General features: G+C 40.1%; 1 protein-coding gene across 2 annotated transcripts in view; it reads left to right on the plus strand.

The window, feature by feature from the left end:
• The window catches only part of FSHR (follicle stimulating hormone receptor), a 55486-nt gene that overhangs the window by 27161 nt on the left and 4938 nt on the right, over positions 1–23387 (plus strand). Inside the window, exons 2-6 of one of the 2 annotated variants that reach the window (XM_008062415.1) lie at positions 1679–1750; positions 2964–3041; positions 7823–7891; positions 8003–8077; positions 21899–22084. In XM_008062415.1, coding sequence (XP_008060606.1) covers positions 1679–1750; positions 2964–3041; positions 7823–7891; positions 8003–8077; positions 21899–22084 — 480 coding nt within the window. The remainder of the gene's footprint in view (positions 1–1678; positions 1751–2963; positions 3042–7822; positions 7892–8002; positions 8078–21898; positions 22085–23387) is intronic. The other variant, XM_008062416.1, reaches the window with a different exon arrangement.

The raw sequence follows: 23387 nt of genomic DNA on the forward strand, positions 1-23387 counted from the left end.
GGCATGCACTACCATGCCTGGCTGATTTTTTGATTTATTGTAGAGATGAGGTCTCGCCAAATTGCCCAGGTGGGTCTCGAACCCACGGACTCAGGCAATTCACTCACCTCATCCTCCCTAAGTGCAGGATTACAGGCTGAGCCACCGATCCCAGCTCAAAAAAGCATATTAATAACCTCCTTCCCTAAGTAAAAAGCAAAGAGAGGCCAATTCAAGTGCTGTTGATCAAGATGAGTTCTATGTGGATCTTTTGGAACCCAGAGGGAATAAAACATCTGAGAACCATCACGAGAACTCACAGACAGGATTCACTGACTCTCTGAATATAGAGAAGAGAATAAGATATCAAATCTTCTTCAGAATTGTAATCTCAAAAAGATATATGGTCCTTCACAATGAGGAATATAACAGTGAGGGTTCTTTAGGTTGCAAGCAACCAAGGTCACCTCCACCTTAGGTAAGCTGCACACAGAAAAAGGAAATGAGAGTAAAAAGGTATTCAAAGGATTGCAAATAACTCACAGGAGTGAGGGAAATGCCAAAGAACAATGTGTTAGACAATTCACATGTACCACCTAAAAATCTTCACCACTGTTGCAGTTCTACCCAAATTTCATCTAGCTTAATGCAAGACAACTGCTTGCCTTGGTCTTTCACACCTCTCACTTCCTGCCTGGGGGCTTCTTGTGTACCACCATAAGAGAAGCCCATCAGAAGCTCCCTGTGTACTCACAAATGTACAAGCCAGAAATGGAAAATTAACACCATAGGATCACCTTTAACCAACAGAAAATGAGAATCTGTAGATAAATCTTCCCTCTTACTCTTCTCCTCCACTCAGATCAACAGTTTGAGATTCATTTTGAAAATCTTTTAAAATTAAGTCTTTGAGATTAATGACCAATCCCAATAGTGGTGGCCAACTCAATAGTTCATCCTTGTACTGATTAGCTTTCCTCCTGTTTTAACTTCCCCTGTCCTAAATGCTCTGACCTCATGTTATTAAATATATTATCCACAAACTTCTTCTCAGAACTCCACTTCCTGGGGAAGCCAGGCCACGACAACCAGATCTTAGGAAGGATCCAAAGTAGGTCTGAAATTTTCAGCTATAGGAATTTATGACCATCTCTCTAACTGAACTCCAACCACTTCCCAAGAGAAAGTCTGATTGGCTCAACTCAGGCCACACGCATACCTTGGGGTCAAAGTGCATGGACTCTCATGCTGTATTCCCAAGAAAACCACTTTAAGTGGGAAAGAGCAGTTCTCTAATGAGTGTGAGGAAGTTGAAGGTAGGGAGTAATTGAGGAGCATTAGCTGTTGAAGCTCTAATGAGTATGATGAAGTTGAAGACAGGGAATAATTTAGGAACATTAGTTGGAAGTTGCTTTTAAATGATATTAACATATCAATGTTTTGAAGGTACCTCGCATCACTGTAGTTCCCTTGTGCCTGAAGTATAACTTTCTTTTCTCTAAGGAATCACCAACTTACTAGACCCTGGAGAGAACCTTAAAATAGAAAACATAAGCGTAATTCAGATACATTATGATCTTCTACCATAGGTTTTTCTGATGGTTCAAAATTGATATTTGGCTTTTGGAAAGTTCATATTCTGACAATTGTTTAAATAGCCAGCTTCATTTTTACTCACTTTCATTTTGTCTCTCTCTAGGTTAATATCCAACACAGGTATTAAGCATTTGCCAGCTGTTCACAAGATTCAATCTCACCAGAAGGTTTTACTGTAAGTTTTTCCTCAAGCAGTTGCCAACACTTTACTCACTTGCTGTCTTGCCCATCAGGCCTCTAATATGCACTCTATAGTCTAAATTCTCCAAATGTGTCACTCTGGGTGGGCAGAGAAAGGAAGGCAAGCAGTAGAGGTCACTGGTTTTACGGGCAGGCCAGGCAATCTCAGCTCAGAAGTCCACAGACTCTTCAATAAGAGCGTTGTCCACAGAGCCAGCATATTGCAAAATCAGGAAGTTGCTCCTTTTTCACTATTTAATGCTTAATTTACTGCTCCCCCACCCCCACATCTCCTCCTGTATTCTCTTCTCCTCTTTGTAGAATTTTTGTGCTACCCTAGGCTAAAGAGACTATCTGACAAACAAACCCAAGCTAATGTGTTAGTGATAGGGTGTGTTTTCCTTTTTCCAAGGTATCTGCATTTTGAAAGAGGAAGAGAAAAGGCAATGTATAGCAGTGGAACTATTTCCAATAGTGAAATTGTTAGCATCTAAACTGATCCAAAAGGAAGAGGTGGGGAAGGGGTATAGGGAGCTAGAGAGGGAGGGAAGGAGGAGAGAAAGAAAGATCAAGAATTTTCCAGAATTTTTCAAATTGTTCGAAGTTGTTTACTATATTACTTCTACAGCTATTACTTCTACATTTATGTGTTAGATCAGACCTAACAGGGAAGTTTGATGGAAAGATGAGGAATACAAACAGAATATAATATTTTCTCCATCCTTTCATTCAGGAAAAGAAAAATCAATGTTAAAATTGTTCTGTGAGAGTAGAAGGAAGGAAACTAGCTATAGAAAGGGGATTGAGACGGGAGAAAGAAGGTCCAACTAAGATGAATTGAAAAGTTTGGCAAGGAGGTGAAAGGTCAGCTTAAGTATTTGTTACATTGAGCAAAGACTAAGTGTGGAGGCACAGCTAATAAGTGAGTGTGTTAGAGTGAATCTTAACATGGTGAAATTCACTAAGAAAACCTTCAGAGACAGAAGACACTGCATGTCTACGATTCCATTTTTAAGAACAACGACATACTAAAGACAAATTAGAAGCCATTTATTTCCCAAACTTTGAGCTGACCATCCTCTGAACAATAGCTAACTATTAAAACACTACCTCAGCTAAAGATCAGTGTATGCCGAGTAAACTAATTATGGGAAAGTTGCATGCATGGAACTGATATAAATATCTTATTCATCTGTGTTTTTTTTTAGAGACATTCAAGATAACATAAACATCCACACAATTGAAAGAAATTCTTTCGTGGGGCTGAGTTTTGAAAGTGTGATTCTGTAAGTAAGGGGGAAAAAATACCCAACAAAGTGGCATTTGATTTTTCACTTAATGATCTTTTTTCTCATAATGGGATGCTTCTTTTTTTTGTTTGAGTAATTTTGGCATTTCACCATTTAAATCACTTTCGGGTTCTGTGTTTTTCTCTCATCTTTACATCTCAGAATCACAACATGGAGTCATGTTAATAATTTATGATTCTGTGGTGTGATTCAAGTATTTAAAATTGCTCTTTGAATGATGGTCTCCTGTGATGCAACATCTGTTCCAAAGGACAAAATAACTCATGCATCAATAAAGCTAGTTATTGCCTGGCAAGGCTTTTGTTGCCCAAAGAAAAAGATCAGGAAGGAGGCAGAATCAAGAATTTACAACTATTCCCTCATAACCATGACAAGTAGCTCCTGTTCAGGCCCATGCTGAGTATAAGATGACTTCTCATTTTCTTGAAACAATCACATTTTCTAATGGGCTTGAATTACTCTCTCTAACTTTTGGGAAAATTTTTAAATGCATTCTGTTATTAATGAATGGCCTTCTAGTTGGGTTTTTTGTTTTTTTGTTTGTTTGTTTGTTTGCCAGTAGCCAGAGTAACAGTTTATCCACTCACCCACCATGATGGTCAAGAAATAGGGCACCATGGGCTACCTAAGTACTTGTGAGAGCCATGAAAGTTAGATGCACAGAATTACAATCATATCTAAAGATACAAAATGCATTTTATCTTTCTAGTTTACAAATTGCTGTATTTTTAAAATATATATACCTGTATGGGTTTTTAAAATATGCCAATATGTACAAAAGGTAAGTTCCAGTCAATAAAGAATTTTAGGCCTCTTCAAAGCAATTGTGTGATTGAGAAACCCAGTTGTTAAAAAAGAGAGAAATACTAGACAGAGATGATGACACATTGATGAGCAAAGCTAAGCACTGTATTTGATGTAAATTAATCACAGAGAACCATAGGAAAGTTTTGAAAACAGATTAGCATAGGAATGGAATGTGTGAAGGGAAAAATAAAACTGAATCAAAAGCATGTATTCAGAGTACATAGTATCAGAACAAAAATTATAGATGAAAAACACCAAATCTTTTCACTTAAGTTCATGATATTTGGAGTGAATAAGAGTGTGTGTGTGTGTGTGTGTGTGCGCGTGCGTGCGTGCGTGTGTGTGTGTGTGTTGAGATAAGGTGATGAAATGCAGAAAGAAAAAGACAACGAATAAACTAAATATAAGCAGAATGAAAAGTATGCAAAAATAAAAGAACAAGCAACTATTCTAAGAGTAAAGAAGGAAAAATTATTTTGACTAGCCTGTGATATGAAAGATGAAGAGTTTAAAAAAGGGAGAAAAGGCTGAGAAAAAGAGGTTGTGCTTTAAAAGATGAAGGGTGGTTAGTTAGAGTTGGCAAAGGGTAAGCATAGGAAACAGAATAATCAAGGCCATGATTATTGAAAATAAAAATATTAATACAAACAACTTTTGAAAAATGACGAGTATGTGAGTAATACTGTCTTGTGGGCTTGTGAAACAGAATCATTGCAAAAGGATTCCTGAGCTACTTCATGAGGAGATTAGTGATTTATGTAATCAGTTGTGCCTGGATGTTTATGTTTCTGTGAATCTTGCTTAAAACATATGTGTCATTTTTAAATACAGTAACTGAAAATTAATGTTACAATGTGGCAAACTTACTAACAAAATATTTATTTTTATAGAAAATATATAATTAAGTGGGAGTGTGCTAATATCATTCTCCCAGTTTTGCACATTGATATACATCCTTTTTTGTTCAACCCATGAGACAAAAGGCAAGATGTTTTAAACCATTTGGTCTCAACTCTCCCCAACTAGAAGCAAAGAATCTGAGGAAATAAGAACTTCTGGTGTATTCTTGCAAACGCAAAACTACAAAAGAAACATATAGACCCTGTCTGCTTTTCACTAACTCCTGTCCATGGACACTATGTGATTTCCCAGAATTTAGGAACTCATTTTTTCAAGAAAGAATAGTTTTATTTTAAGAGTCAGTGCTTCTCAGACATGTCTAAAGGATAAATTCACATTTGCGAGAAAAAACATCTATTTTTCTTACCTCAGTTGTCCCTTAACCCGTAGACAATAGAATCAGGCAATTCACACTCCACACAGCTTATGTCTCCAGTTGTTCTTACTTGGGGTACTTTATCTGATACAGGGGACAGTCATCTCTCCCATAGGGGCCTCCAAGTGTGCTAAGGAGTAAGAGCATGGCAAAATGCCACTGATGACAAAGTTTTCCATCAATAGCAATTTTCAAATTTCCAAACCTCTGTTCTAAAAATAAATGTAAATAAATTTTTTAAACAGTCCAACAATGAAAGAGTATCAGGCATTTTGCTGATGACTCAGAGAATTGAGCAATACACGCTCACCGTGCAGAGACCTGCAGGTCCTTCCTTAACCCCACTCTGCCCTGGCAAGCAGAGTGTCTGAACAGGGAAAGCACCTAGCTATGACCAGCCAGGGGAATGTCCTGATTCAGAAGACATAAAATGACACTACACGTGTGACAGCTCCTAGCACTCTGGTCTCAGAAGAAGCCTGCTTCATGTTTCTTCCCCTCCTCAATATTTTTTGATATTCTTTGCCTACCCCTCAATGAGTTTTAATGGACCAGGTCCCCCAACCCCTTCACTCTTTAGGATGGAGCCAGACTCTGTTTCTGCAGCCTCCTGAGTCTCTGTGAGTGAGACTCTGGCCGCCCCAAGAACACAAAAGTGTTAAAGTAAGCCTGTGATGCAGTTGTTCCTTAGCTGATGCTCTGCCCAGGCTGTTGCCCCTCCATCACCATCATCATCATCTGGTTTTAAGATAGTCACTACCTCTCTTAAGAGACCAGGTGTGCACTTAATAAATGTTGACTTCCCTTTGAGATTCCTACAGTCTGACATAAACCCAAGGGCAGCAATTCGGAGCATGATTCGTTTTTTTGTGTGATGATCCATTGTTGCCATTATATTAACACCGTCCCACACCCCACAGGATATCTGCTGATTGACAAAATCCCTAAAGACAAACAGCTACTTTGATTATAATCCTTTTAATTTAGTATATATGTTATTTAGTCATAGCAACACCTATTTGCAGGACATATATGTGCAGGAAATATCAATTATCTAGCCTATAGAAAAAAAGGTGGAGCAGATGTAGAGTTGCATGTCCCTTGTGTTAAATTAAGGGTCAACCAATTACATATAGCCCAGGGGCCATTTCTACCTTCTGAACTAAGACAGGAATTCCTGCACTAACATGGAACCTAAATTAAGCAAAATGTTATCCTCCACAAAAAAAGAATTCCATTATTTTTAATATTAGACTTATATTTTTTAATGTAGTCAATTATTAGCATATTTTTAATTTAGTCAATAAAATTCTGTAGAAATTGTTTTGTGAGTAGTCAGACAAAATATCTATGTAATACATCTGATTTTGCCTCTTGACCCATCAAACGTAAATTTTACCATCAGGCCCTTTACAGAAAACGTTTCCTGAACCCTGTGTTTGATCCAAAACCACCAGGAATGTATATCCCACAGGTTAGGGGAAGCTGCCCCAGCAACTCTCACACTCTGGGACAAGCTGACAAGTCAGGAATCTGATGTCCCTGGGGAGAGGCTTTCTCACAGGTGGGGGAGGGACAGGGAGGATGGGATGCCACTTCTTTGTCATCAGAACTCACCAATTGGATATCAATGTTTTAAAAGTTTTTTTTAGCTAACTGGTTTCCAAGACAAGGAAAAAGACATACAGTTGTTCTCCTGTGATTCTAAGAGCTCTCTAGCTACCCACTGCAGCCCAGGAGAGGGATTCCGACACAAAGGAGCTTCTCCAGGTTTATTCGTAAACCCACTGAGTCTGACAGAGAAAGGAACCTGGCAGCAAAACAAAAGCAGGTGGTCAGGCTCTTGGGGACACGCTCTCCTGACCTTGGATGTTTGTTTTTGTTTTCTTATCCACTCAGGAGCAAAGCAGAGCTGTGGCCCAAAGTGTCCTTGGGCTCCCCTGTCCAGGCAACCCCACTCACTGCCCTTCTTAGCACAATCAGGATGACTGTTCTACTCCCACCACCACCTCCCCCAAGCCTCTTCTCAAGCCTATTCACACCACCTTGCCCTGCCACAGCCCACAGTCTCCGTAATTGATTTCTCTTCCTTCCTGGCTTAACCCAGAGCCACCTCCACAAACCTCCAATAACCAGGTTCCTACGGGTCACAGAAGATGTTCAGGTTGTCTGACAACTTAATTAGATCACTTTTTGATGACAGCCAAGCCTGCTGCTGTGGGAGAGCATGAGTGAAAGGCTTAAGTCCTTAGAGAAAGGTGATACAAAATGTTCTTTCTCTGTCTTACAAACACTTGTTCAATAATTGTACGATTCCTGTCCTGCAGGATGGGAAAGATCCATCTGCTCCCCTGTGGCATCTCTGCACACAGATAAGTGTGTAAAGACCTCATAGTTCAGGAACTGAGTTGCTCTGCCTAGGTGTGTCTTTTCAAAATTAAATTTCATCTATTCCTTTGAATAAGTAAAACATGCACATAATACACACTTGAAAAGTTACAAAAGGTTATACAGTGATAAATCAGTCTTCTATCTGTCTCTGGGCTTTAAGGGTGGCATTTTCTTTATGCCACTAACCTGCACTGTCTGACCTTGCCCACTGCTTCCAATTATAAAACCCCTGTATTGTTTGCATCTGACATTATTGGTTTTTTTAATGGCCCTTTTATTTCAGATGGCTGAATAAGAATGGGATTCAAGAAATACACAACAGTGCATTCAACGGAACCCAACTAGATGAGCTGTAAGTAGCCCTGACTATTCTTCCAGGCCATTTAGAGGGAAATGGCTCCTGCAACAGTGATATTTATGTGACTTTACGTTTTCCTTCTTCTTTCCTCAACTCCATCCCCAGGAATCTAAGTGATAACAATAATTTGGAAGAATTGCCTAATGATGTTTTCCAGGGAGCCTCCGGGCCAGTCGTTCTGTGAGTAGCTTCCCCCCGATGTCTGCGTGTAAGAGCTGTTTGTGTAAGGTAGAGAAGTCAATTCTCTCCAGCTCAGAGAAGCTTCCAAGACAGGACTGGCAGTCAAGGTCAATTTCTATTCATAGCATCTGGAAAGATGTACAGGGACAATTTAAGGTTGCTCTGCAGCCTAACATTCAATAAAATAACAACAATAATAATAGCATGTAACAAGCACTTACCAAGTGTTCTAAGAAGTTAAGATGCATTTTCTCATGTAATCTATTTAACAAACCTCTGTGGTAGAAGCTGTTATTCCCATTTTAGAGAAGGAAAAATTGACTTCCCTTGAGGGGTTAGTAAACTCTTCAAGGTTATGCAAGTGTTTTAGCAGGGGTCTAAGCTGGTCTGACTCATGGCACAGACTCATAATCACTCTACTATGTGTCTCTTCCCTGGGAGGGAAAGCACAATTCTCATCCCTCACCTTCAACTCCCAGAAGTTTCAACCCAGAGAGAAACACACGCACACACATTATTTTTGGATTCTCTTTCCAAATCCCTTGGGATATATTCAGTGCCTCATAGTCCTGCATAAGCCCCGTTCCTATCATTTCCTCACCCCCACCTTTCCCTCCAAAAGTGACTTCCTTTTCTTCTTATCTGCAAGGTGCCTTCCATCAAGAATCATTCTAAGCCCTACCTCCTCAAGTCTGACCACCTCAGCCATCAGTGACTTCTTCTTCCTGTGACTTCAAGGCCTTTATGGCTTCTTAATGGGTATTGGGAGGGGGGATCTGTATCACAATTACCAAAAAGCTTTTTTTTTTAATGCGTTTTCCTGGACTCTAAACAAAACCTACTAAATTTACTGAAGAAAGTACTTCATGAAGAAGAAAGGAATGCAAAAGGAAGGAATGAGATGCCAGGAGGAATGGTGAACACAGAAATAGATACACGTGTGAATAAATCTAAGGCTTCCCTAGATGGTCCTCATGTAGCCTGCCTACAGTTAGTTTAGACATTCGGAAGCCACTCATCTGAAGCTCTTCTTTGGCAGTCAGAGTAGGCTATCTACTCACCTACCTACAGCCATCTCTCAACATCACTGTTGTTTTCACCAAACAGCTTGAATTCTCCCTCAGGCTGTGTATCTCTAAAATTAGACCCTGTGTGGTCTCTATGTTTGAGGAGAAACTTCAAAAGTGTTTATTATCAATGATAAAGGGTATGTTGTGACATGGGAAATAAATGTATGCTTTAAAATAGATTTGTCATCTTGACCAAATTCAATTATTCTAGAATGCCTGGCTTGAGATAGTCAACCTATGCAAAAAAGTAGTATTGGCATGATTAAAGCAGAGGTGACAAAGCAGATTGCCCTGGTTTGAAACTAATTACTTTGCCTCTCTACCTTTTGGTTTTCTCACCTAAAAAAATGACAAAAACGATAATGACTAATTCCTAGTGTTATCACACACAAACATATAAATATATTTTTCCACTGATTTGACTAGATATATTTTTAAGCACCAGCCTTGTTTCATGCCCTATATATAGTATAGGGAACAGAGAAAAAGAAAATTCTTCTGACCAGGCAAAGTCACTCATGCCTGTGAGCACAGAACTATGGGAGACCAAGGTAGGAGAATTACTTGAGCCCAGGAGTTCAAGTCCAGCCTAAGCAACATAGCCAGACCTCGTCTCTATAAAAACTTAACAGAATAGCTGGACATTGTGGTGCCTGTCTGTAGTCCCAGCTACTTGGGAGGCTGAAGCAAAAGGATCTCCTGAGCCCAGGAGGTCAAGGCTACAGTGAGCTAGGCAACAGAGTGAGACCCTGTCTCATGAATGAATAAATAAATATATATATTTCTTCCCACAGAAAGCTATAATTCTCATGGTGGCTTGGGTAAAAATAATTAAATGTACAAGTTAATATATCTGGTCATACTATGTGCTATGAAATGCAAAGTAGGACACTGGCCTGACAAATGGAGAGTGTTGGGCACATAGTTCAAGTGCCCAAGTATGCAAAGTACTTAGAACTTATAATGCTTCATTAACGGTCCCTGTTCTCAGAGTACTTGGGTGACAAATGAACTTTGACAAAGTACTTTGATATCTTTGACCCCCCCAATAGCAGTTCGTCAATTTTACTTAGCTAAAAGCCATAAGAGTTTTGAATGTTTCTAAACAGATAACTCTATTGTTAATGGCAGAATATATCAGTGATGGGTATGTTTCCCTACATGACCTACAATATCGAATCGATAACACCTTAACCCAGTCTGCTCTTGAGATTGTTTAAGTTGGATGAGGATCCCCAAGTCATTCATTATCCAGCTAAGGAAACTAGGGCCAGAGGAGGGAAGAGACCTGTTAAGATCGTGCAACAGCTGTAGGTGGCAGAGCTTGGACCAGAAACTAGGTCTTCTGTCTCACATTCCACGTGTTCCCATCAAATCATGTTTTCATAAACATATTTAATCAAACATCTAGGCTGCCTGAAACTGATTGTGAGCTGAAATAGAGGGGGGAAATGATTATTAACACCAGCCACCAACCTAAAAACACAAGTCAATGATACATAAACATGACATAGAAGAATAGCTCCTAAGGTTGCCTAAGCAGATTGCAGGTGGAGGCACTACCCAAGTATCTCACAAGAACATTTAAAAGAAAATATAAAACTCGAATCCCCAGTCAGCCCTGCTGTGAATCCAGGCAAGGAGAGAGCCTCTATGAATGCATCAGAGCTGTTCTGCAGGGTCTTCAAGTTACAGGTCCCTTGCTTTATCCCTTTTACTACCAGAACATACCTCGCCAGAATTAAGTGAATAAAATTTACAGAAAATCCAATAGAATTGTGAAGCACTTCCCATGACTTAAAAGGGTAGGAGTAATAATACATTATCGCATCCTTTCATGTCAATGCAAAATCCTGGCCAAAAGCCCAGTCTATAATTGCCAGTTTCCTTCTCCTCCCCTTATGGGCAAAAGAATTGATCCCCTTAACATCAGGCCTCCTTTTCTGGGGCTTTCAGGTTAGTCCACAGATGTCCTTCAAGCCTCTTTGCCTGCTAACTTGAGATGCAAGAAGATGAATGGCCTATCCCATCTCCACTGCTGCAACTTGATGTGCTAACCTAACTGAACGCTGGTCTGAGAGGGGTTTGTGTAGGTGTGCCAAGGACCAGTCCACTTGGTGCTATGAGATAATAGGTAGGAGTAGGAGAGTGTGCAGACTGCTCATACTAGGGCTGTGACTATGCCTTGGGACATATGGACTGCCATTCCCCCATCAAAGAAAAAAAAGAAGAAGAAAAACGTGATATATTTGCATACAGGAGGTTTTACTGGAGAGTGCTCTCAGAGTATAATGGGAATGCTTTATGGAAGAAGAATCAGGCTAAGAGGGAAGTTGAACTGTAATGCATTTGCCACAGAAGGCTCAGCTCAGCCCATGCAGAACTCTGGAGTTAAGATGGTTCTTCAAAGTTGTACTGAATTAAGGCCAGGGACAAGTTCTCTTCAGTCACTGGATGCAGGCTGTCCCTCGGGAGGAGCCAAATCTTGGGTAAGTCAGCAGAGGGCAATTTCTAGAGTAGAACTCAGTTATGAACCACCTCAGCGGTGAGTGGCTCTTACCATCCTCCAAATAGTGAACTTTGTACCTGAGAGGTAGTCTTTAAGTCTTCACCCCTCCCCACTTTTGGTGACCCAGTGCCATCTTTATTTATTTCCATTTTTATTTCCATGAGTATCCATTGTTTAGTTCTCACATGTAAGTGAGAACATGCAGGATTTTGCTTTCCAAGTTAGTTCCCTAAGGATAATGACTTCCAAATCCATCCATGTTACTGCAAAGAACATGATTTTATTCTTTCTAGGCATAGTATTCCATGGTGTATATATACCACATTTTCTTTGACCAATTAACTGTTGATGGACACTTAGGTTGGTTCTATGACTTAACTATTGTGAATACTGCTCTGATGAATGTGAATGTTTCTTTTCCCTTTTTTTTTTTTTTAACCATTGAGTCGGAGTCTCTCTCTGTCACCCAGGCTGGAGTAAAGTGGCATGCTCATGGCCACTGCAGCCTGAACCTACTGAGCTCAGCCAATCCTTCCACCTCAGTCTTCTAAGTAACTTGAACCACAGACACATACCACCACAGCTGGCTAATTTTTTGATTTATTATAGAGACAGGGTCTCCCCAAGTTGCCCAGGCTGGTCTTGAACCACTGGAGTTAGGCAATCCTCGACTCGGTCTCCCAAAGTGCTGGGATTATAGGCGTGAGCCACCATGTCCTGCTAAATGTGAATGTTTCTTAACTGCCCCAAAGGAATGTTTGTTTGTTTGTTTGTTTGAGTTGGAGTCTCACTCTGTCACCCAGACTGGAATGCAGTGGCCACTCCCAGCCACCGCAGCCTCGACCTGCTGGGCTCTGGCGATCCTTCCACCTCAGCCTTCCAAGTAGCAGGAACTACAGGCACACGCTACCACACCCGGCTAATTTTTTTGATTTATTGTAGAGATGAGGTCTCGCCTGCCCAGGTAGGTCTCGAACCTGCGGGCTCAGAGTTTGTTTGTTTTGAGTTGGAGTCTCACTCTGTCACCCAGACTGGAGTGCAGCGGCACACTCCCGGTCACTGCAGCCTCAACCTGCTCAGCTGTCCAAGTAGCTGGAACTACAGGCGTGCGCCACCAAGCCCGACTAATTTTTTGATTTATTGTGGAGATGAGGTCTCACCAAGTTGCCCAGGTGGGTCTCGAACCCACGGGTTCAGGCAATCTACTCACCTCAGCCTCCCAAAGTGCGGGATTACAGACTGAGCCACTGAGTCAGGCTAGAAGTGGTTTTAAACTTGATTGTGCATCAAAATCCCTGGGAGAGATTACTGAAAAACCTTAGAATGCTGATCCCTACCTTCAGAGTCTTTGATTCAGCAGGTCAGGATTGAAGCCTGAGAAATTGTATCTCTAACTTCCCAGAGAAGCCCATGCTGCTGTTCTAGAGAGCATTCTGACCTTCGCTGGCTTAGGACCAATGTTGTGAACTAGGAAGCCTTTCCCGGTCTCCAAAATGTCTACTCCACAAGCTGATTGTAGTGAATTCCTCTCCCACAGGCTCAGCTCTTTGTCCCCAGCAGATATATGCCAGCGATTCTAAAGAAGTAAAGGGGCATGCACCCCACAGATGATAGACACCCCTGAAGGCAAAATTTCTAGTTGAGTGAAGAGCAGAGAGCCTCTGAACCCCTGAGGATGCAAGGGCACACTGCTCCACTGCAAAGAGAAGTGAATGCAGAGAAAGCCAGAAACATACAACAAGCTTCTTCGAGTTTCAGAGGAGTGACCCAGCATCCTCATTTCCCTCACAGGAGTCCTGACCTTAAACATCAGCAGCAGCCATCTGAGTTTTCACCTGACATTCTGAACTCACTCAAGCGCTCTCTCTCTCTCTCTCTCTCTCTCTCTCTCTCTCTCTCTCTCTCTCTTCCTCTCTCTCTAAGCAATCGAGCAATTGCTGTTTCCTTGGGAAAGAGTTTCCTGTGGGGAAAATATAATGCGTTGCCTTTGCAGGCTGGAGCCAGTACAATCATATTCTGATGGTTTATCAAATTGATTTGGCTATAGCTCAGATTCATTTGATAGTTCAGATTCAAACACTGAGTTATTTGTATAAGAATGATTCTCTTCCATTACCAGTGTACCCACAGTCCTATAGATAGTAAATTGCCTTTTTATCCCGCCTGGGATCATGAAAGAGAGATCTTCCAGCCATCTGTCAGTGTAGTATACACCAGAAATGTGCTCTCACTTATGGAAATGATTGACCTGTAATAACATCTTTGCTGGGAAAAATAGAAATTGTTCAAATCAAATTTGTGGCACTGGCTATAACACACTTTATTAAATGGGGCACAGAGTGCTCTTTAACTCTTGCCTCTCCTGGCTCAACAACAAATTAACAATAGCATCTCTCTCACTTATCTCAAAACCAAGAATTCTAACATTGTTGACATAATCTGGGACCGCTAAAACTCTTCAGTGCTAGCCATAATCCCATGGTATCTCTGTTGGCATTTTCCAGGACTTCAATCCTCCAAATCCCTTGCTGCCAGAATATAATGTATGTTGAAATGTTAACCAAAGTGATATATTAAAAAGAAAGATCACAGTCATTAGACGAGACCAGCCTGAAAGACAAGGATTAAAAACACCAGCTCACAACTACCCGACCCTTCTTTCCCAGTCCCCCAGTTCCAGGAACAAGGGCAAGCATGAAGTAAACAATCTCAACTACCAAATGAGGCCATCTGATCTTATATGACATACATTGTGTAGGTGTTGATCAAGCATCTACTGTGTGTCTGGCACTAGGCGAGATGTAAGAAATACAAAGATGTAAAAAAAACAGTACCTGCCCTAATGTATTTCTGGGAGAGGGATACATGTTACTTCCTAGTACAGTAAGCACTGCAGAAATTTTCACAGAGGGCTATAGTCACACAGAGCAGAGGCCTACAAATCCTTGTCATCATGTGACACAATGACTTTTAACAGGTAAAGTGAAAGTGTGGCAGGAGAGAGTCTCTATTATCCTCGGCCTGAATTTCTAAAATAGCCATTTTGTTCTCCTCCTACCTTTAATTTTTTCTCCTTCCAATTAATTCAGTTAGTATTTATTGAATCCCTGCTATATGCCAGTCTCAGGATCTCAAGAGTAATCTTACAGAAATACAGCTTGCAATAAGTCATGTAAATTCTAAACTCTTCTGCCTAACTTTCAAGGCCTAGAGATGTAATCCCATCCCGTGGTTCCCTTTATTCCTCAAAATATGGTTGCTCAGAATAACAATTTAAATACCCCTCGTTGTACCATAATTTGTGTTCTAGGTCTCTTTCTAAGCTCCTCTTGAGCCAATAGTGATTAGATTAGTCAGGGTTCTCCAGAGACAGAACCAATAGGATATATACACACACATATATATAAAGAGAGCTCTGAAGAGACATTTAATAGGGAAATTAGCTAATAACTATGGAGGCTGAAAAGTCCCACAATAGGCCATCTGTGAGCTGGGAAGCAGGAAAGCCAGAGCATCGCTCACTCCAAGTCAAAAGGTCTCAGAACCTGGGAAGCCACTGGTGTATCTCTCAGTCTGAAGTCGAAGGCCTGAGAATCTGGGCTGGAGGGGTCACTGGTACAAGCCCTTGAGTCTAAAATCCAGACAACGTGGAGTTCTGATGTCTAAAGTCAGCTTCTGGTTGAGGGCGGAGCTTCCATACTCCATCCACTGATTCAAATGCCAATCTGTTCTAGAAACATCCTCAGACACCAGAAATAATGCTTTACCAGCTATCTGGATATCTTTAATCCAGTCAATTTAACTCCAAAAATTAACCATCACAGTCATAATAAGCTACTTCTGTGAAAATGTGAATAACTAATGATGTCTTTTTTTGTTATTCCCTCCATGAATATTTGCATCCTAAAAGTGGAAAGTGTTTAATAAAGGAATTATAATCAAATATCAGCTTTTCAATCCATGTGGAAAAATTGTAGCCGAGAAACAGACTCTTTTTGTATATGTGTGTGCATGTTTGAGGGAAACAAAGAACAAAATTGGGAGCACTAGTGCAGTTAAGTCTCAAACCACACTGAACAAGATCTACCTGTCACTTCTTTCTTACTGATAATATAAATTTCTATAGATTTCTCTTAACCCATGGAGATACCAGAGAAATGTTATTTTTCTGTTAGTTCAAAATCTGGAAGTCTTGAGAGGTCACTCTAGCCAGTAAGGTCACTCTAGCCAATAAGTTTTAAGTAAACGCCTCTACAAAGACTTTTATTTCCCCATCATCTAGGAACCACTTTTGCTGAAGAATTTGCTTTATTGGACTTTAAGTGACTTTGCCTTTCTCTCCTACCAACCACTATCTCCTTCAACCTCTACCTGGAGAAGATCTGAATCCCAGAACGCTATTAAAACACCTTAGTCTCACAGCAGCAAAGCCATCTTGTACAAATGGCAGAAGCACATATATTGTGTAGCGATGATAAGAAGAAATTCAAAATAAGTTCCAGAACACTGAGCAGACAGAAAGGCATCGAGGCTTCCCAACCTAACATCTAAACACTGGATTGTATTCAAGTCAGTTCACCCAGCATATCATTCTGCTAATTCCCCAGTGCATGTCTGTCTCCTTGTAAACATTTCACAGGGTGTCTCCTTTCCTTGGTAGCTCTGGTACTTTCACCCAAATAACTGCTTGCTGCAGAAGCACCATTTTACTGAGCTCACTTTAAATCCAGACCTCTAGATTTCTCAGTCTGCCTTTTGTCCCTCTCCCTTTAGAATCAGATCTCCTTCAATACTTGCTCAGACCTCTCATCTTTATCACAATGCTAAGGTATATCTGGTAATCAGACTTTCTGAATAGATTTCACAAACCCTGTGCCAGATATGCTACAGAACACAAAAGTGCCTAAATAATTTCAGAGCATCTGAAATCTGACTGAAGAGACAAGCAAACATACATGAAAAGACAACAATATAAAACAATAGAAGAGACAACACAAGATACAAGACTCTTTGTAATTTCTGGAGATCAGAGGATATCACAGTTGGCTGGGGTGATCTATCTATTCCCTTTCCCAATCCTTCTCCAATGTCATTCCCCGGTATATTTTCAAACAGAGCAATCATGGGTACTTACTACATGAAAGGCACTGCTTAGAATGCTAGAGCCTTCTACCTGCAAGGAGCGATAAAACACAAATACAAATAGCTAGTACATAAAGCAAAAGATAGTAAGTTGTAGGAGGGGCAGTGAATATAGAGAATATAATGCACTCTTGTTGGCTTTAAAGAAAAAATACCTCCATAACTGCTAAAAATCATGGAAGTGATAAAGTCACAGAGATTTCAAAGGAGTCTATTTTGGTTCTCTATTGCTGTACTAAATCTTAGTGGCTTAAAACAACCACTTCATTTTGCTCACAATTTTGTGCATCAGAAATCTGGATGACTTGTCTCTAATCCAAGCACTGTCAGCTCAGGTGGCTCTGTGTAGGACATCGACTTCCAAGTTATCCCATTCACTCACATGCCTTGTGCATCTATGTGCTCACTGATGTGTGCTGGTGTGTGTATGTCTTTTTTCTCTCTGTTCACATGGCACCTGATTCTCTAGAACCTCTCCTTGTGGTTTAGTCTTTTACCAATATGGCGACCTCAGGGTATTTTGAGTTCTCAGTGGCAGTTCAGGACTATACAATACACCAATATAGAAGTTGTCAGTGCTCTTAAAGCCTAAGTCTAGAACTTAAATAGTAGCACTTCTATCATACTCTGTTGTCCAAAGACAACACAGTTTGGCCCAGATTCAAGAAGAGGGCAAATAGATCCTTGATAAAGAAGAGTGCCAAAAATTTTTCAGTCATCTTTAATCTACCCCAAAGTATATAATGGAATGGTACCCCACGGGATATAAAAAAAATAGTTTATCTTTGAAAATCTTCAGTTACTGTGATTTTTTAAGACTCTAAACTCAAGGAGTAAGGCATAATTAAGAAAAAATAGTCTTTTTTATTGCTTACTTTGAAATAAATATGAAAAATTCTTATGACAAGTAATGATTGCCTTGTTTTAAGTTGTTCCTGAAAAACTTTTTAAGCACTTTTATTTAATTCCTAGGAGGGAGCCTTGAACTGTTTTAGACAAACAGGGATACGGGTCTCTGCCTTTGCTTTGTTCCTTTCCTCATTTGAGAAAAAAAGAGGAGTCCAAATGCCACATGAAGTGAGAAATCATTCACAAAGAACAGAGCAAGTGTTGATAGCATAACAGGTCAGAAGAGGGATTGCCTAAAGAGAGAAACCAAAAAGATCTCCTGTCAGAAAAAATAATAAAAAGTGAAAAGCTCTGGAATAATGGGACATGTAAATGGAGAGCAAGCCAGGACAGCAGGGTCCTTCAGCAGCAGAGAGCAAAGACTTGTCACAGAGACAAGGGTTTATGGACCAGACTCTTATCTCTAGGGCCCCCAAATCTGAATAATTATAATACAAAGGAGGGAACTAGAAAAAACTGCCTTGGAACAGCAGAACTTTTACATTGCAATGATAGCAATGAATGTTGTGAGATGTAATTAGATTCCAGATATACGTGGTGCATAAAGTGTTGTGAGAGTTTGGATATGGGGGTGAGGGCAAGAGAGGAGTCAGAGGATGACTTCAAAGTTTTGGCATGAACAGCTGGAAAGGCTGAAGGTAGAGCAGGTTTTCAAAGAAGATCAGGAACTCAGTTTTTAATATCCATAGCTTGACCTGCCTATTAGCCATTTATGTGGTGATTATAAGGATGTTATTGAATTTGACTCTGGAGTTCAAGAGAAAGAAGCAACCTAGAATTAAAACTTTTAGAGCCATCAACATATAAACAGTGGTTTAAGTCATCAGATTGGATGAGCTCACCTAAAGAGTAAGTGAAAGAACAAAGGGAGGCCCAAACTTTACCTTTGTGATGACCACTTATATACCTAATCCTGAATTGTAACTTATATCCTTAAAATAAAAAAAGAAGTCTAGACGCTAAGTCCATGGGTATCCCAACAGTTGAAAGTCAGAAAGGAATCAGCAAAAAGAAGGAACTTCCAAAAAGTTAGGAGATGTATGACAAGATAAACAGAAACTTACCAAGAAGACATAAAAATTCTAAATTTGTATGGGCCTAAAAATGTCATCAAAAATATGTAAGAAGAAAACTGACAAAACTAAAAGTATACAAATCCAAAATCATAGTTGGAGATTTTAATGTGCTTCTTTCAGTAGCAAGAATCACATATATTTTGTAGCTTCAGTAGTGACAAAACAAATAAGAAAAAAAATCAATTAAGTATATGAAGATTTGAATAATAGAATTAACAAATTTGACCCAAATGGCACCTAACAAAAAGGTGATTAAGTGTTATTATATAGAGAGAGAGAGAGAAAGAGAGAGTTATGTATGTATGTATATAGTTATGTGTGTATGTGTATTTGCGGTTATGTATGTATACATGTATGTATATATATTACACAAAGGTAAATATTAGTTCTGAAAACAAATATCAAACAGGGTGTCATCAGGCCAGAGAATAGCAATAATGAGTAACCACTACTAACCCTAGGACTAGAGGAACAAGTGAGAAAGCGGTCTTACTAATGCCCATGAACTGGGGAAACTGGATCCTCAACAGAGCTGGAGTCACAGAGAAGATTCAACTGTTGCCTGAAACAGGGGAGGAATGAGAAGTACCCTAACTTTTACCTGTCCTCCAATGTCCTACTAGTGTCTTTTGCTGAACCCACTGGAATCTGATTAACAAAGTAGTACCTGGGAAATGAAACATGCAGGAGACATTCCTCCTGAAACACAGAACAGAGCACAGAGAAGGGCATGAAATAGATGTGAGAGAAACCAGGCAAATGACCAGCATACTATGCCTAGTGATTTATCCCTCATCCTAAGAGCAATGAGGAATTTCTGAAGAGTTTTAAACAGGAAGTCACAATCTTTTTGGTATTTTTTAAATCTGCAGTATAAAGATTGCACTAGAGAAAAAAATAAATGGTGATGGGAAGAACGGCTATGAAATGATTCCTTTTGTCTAGGCAGAGATTACGGTGACCTAAACCAAAAAATACAGAACAGGAGGGAAGTAGACTGATTATAAACAGATTTAAAGGGTAGGCTTGAGAAAACAAGAGGCTAATGTTTCAGTGAGGGAGTCAAGGGTGGCACCCAGGTGTTTGTTTTAAAGAACAAGGGAAAATGGAGGAGTTATTTGCTGAGATGGGAAATATAAGGAGGAACATATTTAAATAAGATGGTAAGTTCAGTGTTGATGCCAACAAATCATCAAAATGGTGGGATTCAATGGACAACTGATTATCTGGGCCAGGGTTTTGGGAGTAGGATCTGAATGGGGAATTTGGAAGGTGTTTGGACGGCATCAGTATATGCCTGGTGTCTGAAACTAAGGGAGTGGGTAAGATCACCCAGAAAGATTATGTATAGTCAGAAGGGTCTACGCTTAGAGAAATACCAATATTTAAAGAGCAGATAGAAGAGAATTAAAACCAAAAATCTTAAAGAAATCACAGGAGACATCAGAAGAAATCAAAGAGAATATGATGCCAACAAAGAGAGCATCTCAGAAAGATGAACTGTTTCACCTGTGCAATGTAATTGAAAAATCAAGACTAGAACTATGACATGGCTTTAGTGAGTATTATTTCTCTATAGGTTGGGAAAAAAACTCAATTGGATTGTGAGATGAGGAACCAGTGACATCAAATATGGACAACTGTATAAGTTTGGTTGGAAAATGGAAGTGACAAATAGGACAGCAGTTAGGGGTGGGTTTCATTGGACGGTAGAAAACCATTACAAATTTTTGAGCAAAAGAATGACACAATGAAAACAAGACTTTGAGAATGTAATTTTCTCCAGATTGTGAGAACATATGGGGTAGCAAATATATATTCACACCCCCAAGTCTCATTACTCTGAGTGCCTACTGCTTTGACTTACAGGGAATGCTGACATTAAAAGCTTCTTCTTTTTCAAGTATATCTAAGGGCCCCCAAAGGTGCTGAAATGAACTCATCCTGGTCATTACTTGCAGCCACCCCCATCAGAAAAACCCACTCATGGCCAAGCTGTTGGCCCCAACAGGTCCAAGCTGGTGCCATTTAAATCTCCTCATTCTCACCAGCTGGTCTTGCTTTTGAGGGTTGCAGCTGTCCGTCATGTTGCCAGAAAAGCACCCAAATTTCTTGTGTTGCTGCTAGGAAAAAAACATGTAACTTGGAGCCCATCAGAGACCTGGTTAAACTGGCTATTTATGCTGGCTCCCCAAGGCAACCTTCCTATAAAGAAAGATTCACCAAGGCAACCTTCCTTTCCTATAAAGAAAGATTCATATTCTCTCTCTCTCTCTCTCTCTCTCTCTCTCTCTCTCTCCCCCCCCTCCCCACCTTCCCCTTCTCCCTCTGTGTGTATGTGTAATGCTTACTAATAATAGCTGCCAGTCATTACATGCTTTCTGCTGGCCAGGAGCTTATTTAAGTAATTTAATTTATTTAATTTTCACAACAATCCTACAATGTAGATGTGATTTATCTTCTCATTTTATAGCTGAGGAAACTGAAACAAGGAGAAGGGACATACTTGACCAAGGTAAAAAAAATCTAATAGGTAGAGAGGCAGAGTACATATGCAGCCAAGTTTGCTGTGAATGCCAAATTCATAACCACCACTCTGTATGGCCATTTGGACTTTGTGCTGAAATTGTCTCTATGGCCCACAAGACACTTCTTCCCCAATGATGTATTTTATTTTTTCCCTTTTTCTGAAATTTGGCCACAGATTCCACCCCAGCTCATGAGAAATATTTTTATAGTTAGTTTTATGGTACGGGCAAATGGTCTTGATTCCTTAGTCCTGACAAGTTAGTGAGTACAAATAGATAGACTGAAGAAGGGAAGGTGGTTAAATCTAATCACCAGCAACAGTTAAGCTCCAAATCAGACAGGATGTAAGTATACACAGGAATAAGGGTGGCCTGTTACCTAACGCCTCCTACCAGGAGGACCAGAACTTCCACCAAACACAATGTTCTACTAGACAAATATTGATCTGACCAAGGTATGATGGATAAACTGGTGTCTCCCTATTCATCCACATAAGAATATCACTAGTCTGCTATCTTGCCTGCTAACTTAAAGCAGAAAATTTTAACCAAATAAATTCTGTTATATTTACCTTTTCTCTTTATAGAGATATTTCAAGAACAACGATCCATTCCCTGCCTAGCTATGGCTTAGAAAATCTTAAGAAGCTGAGGGCCAGGTCGGCTTACAACTTAAAAAAGCTTCCTAGTCTGGAAAAGCTTGTCGCCCTCATGGAGGCCAGCCTCACCTATCCCAGCCATTGCTGTGCCTTTGCAAACTGGAGACGGAAAATGTGAGTCTTCCTATGTCCATCCCTTGAGCCCTGAATGGGCATTTCCCAAATGCAGAACTTAGTCTACAACTTCCACTTATCTGTGACGTGAAGAGAATCTGCTTGCAGAGAGACCTCCATGACTGAAGCTCTTAGGCATATTTTAGTTCAAAAATTCAGTTTTGTGAAGGGTGTAGGAGGGTTGGACTTTTTAATTTCTTTGAAAATGGGCTCACAGGCGAGGGCTACCTCCACGATGGGACATCTACCAAAGGCTATGTGTAAAAACATGAAAAACACCAAGCATAGTGCCTGACTTTTAATAAGTACATAGTATCCGTTCCCTCTTTCCTTTATATCAACATGGATATTATCCTTCAAGTCCCAAACTCTGCACCCCATAAATGCCCTAACCTACTACCATTTATGTCTACTTTGAAGAGGAGAAGCACAAATGGCCGCTAGAGACCAATGTACATATCTGCAGCACATCCCAACTACCCAGCCTCTCCAATCCACCTTCAGATCTTACCACCTCACAGGGAGGTCAAAGATTGAGATATCTCTTTACTTTGGCTTTCAAGGAAAACCAGGTTAAAGGAAGCTCAGACAATACAAACAGAGCCAAATTCCAGTAGATAACTGCTAAAAAAGTTGAGGTAATCATAGACACAATCTGGAGAGAGTAAAGAAAAAGTAGTTTTAGAGATTACACATGTTCTAGACATTTAAAGGATTCACTGGAGATAAAAGCTTGTTGACTATCAGGAGTTCTCAAAGCTTTCACTCTCCCTTGAACTTACCAATACGATCCACACCATGTAGTTGCACTCAATCAAATGATGCCTTTTCACTACTCTCTTGCACATTAGTCTAGAGCTAATACAAATTTCCTCTGATGTTATTTCACCTTTTAACACAGTCACCTCTATTATTCAACTTTTAAGACACATTCACCTGTCCATGTGGACATACCCTTTGCTCAAAAGCAAAACAAAACAAAACAAAAAAGCAACAGAACAGTACATAACCTAAAATGTTTTCATTGGGATGATTTGCGGGGGGGGGGATAGAAAAAGGTTGCTTTTCAGAATTAGCATGCATCATTGGGAAACTATCCAGAATCAGGCTCTCCTTAGGATCACAGTTCTTAAGGTCCTGAGCTGAGGCAGAGGCTTACCTCTTTAATATTCCAGACAAGAATTATTCTAGTCATAGCAAGAAAGATACCGATTCATGACCAAGTCTCTGGTACTGAATACCCCTAAGGAGAAATCTCAAAGGATGTGAAGACCACTCTAAGAGCAGTTTGTGGTATGCTGTT

Source organism: Carlito syrichta, unplaced genomic scaffold, assembly GCF_000164805.1.
Source record: "Carlito syrichta isolate Samal-C Ts95f unplaced genomic scaffold, Tarsius_syrichta-2.0.1 Scaffold305697, whole genome shotgun sequence".
Classification (NCBI taxonomy): domain Eukaryota; kingdom Metazoa; phylum Chordata; class Mammalia; order Primates; family Tarsiidae; genus Carlito; species Carlito syrichta.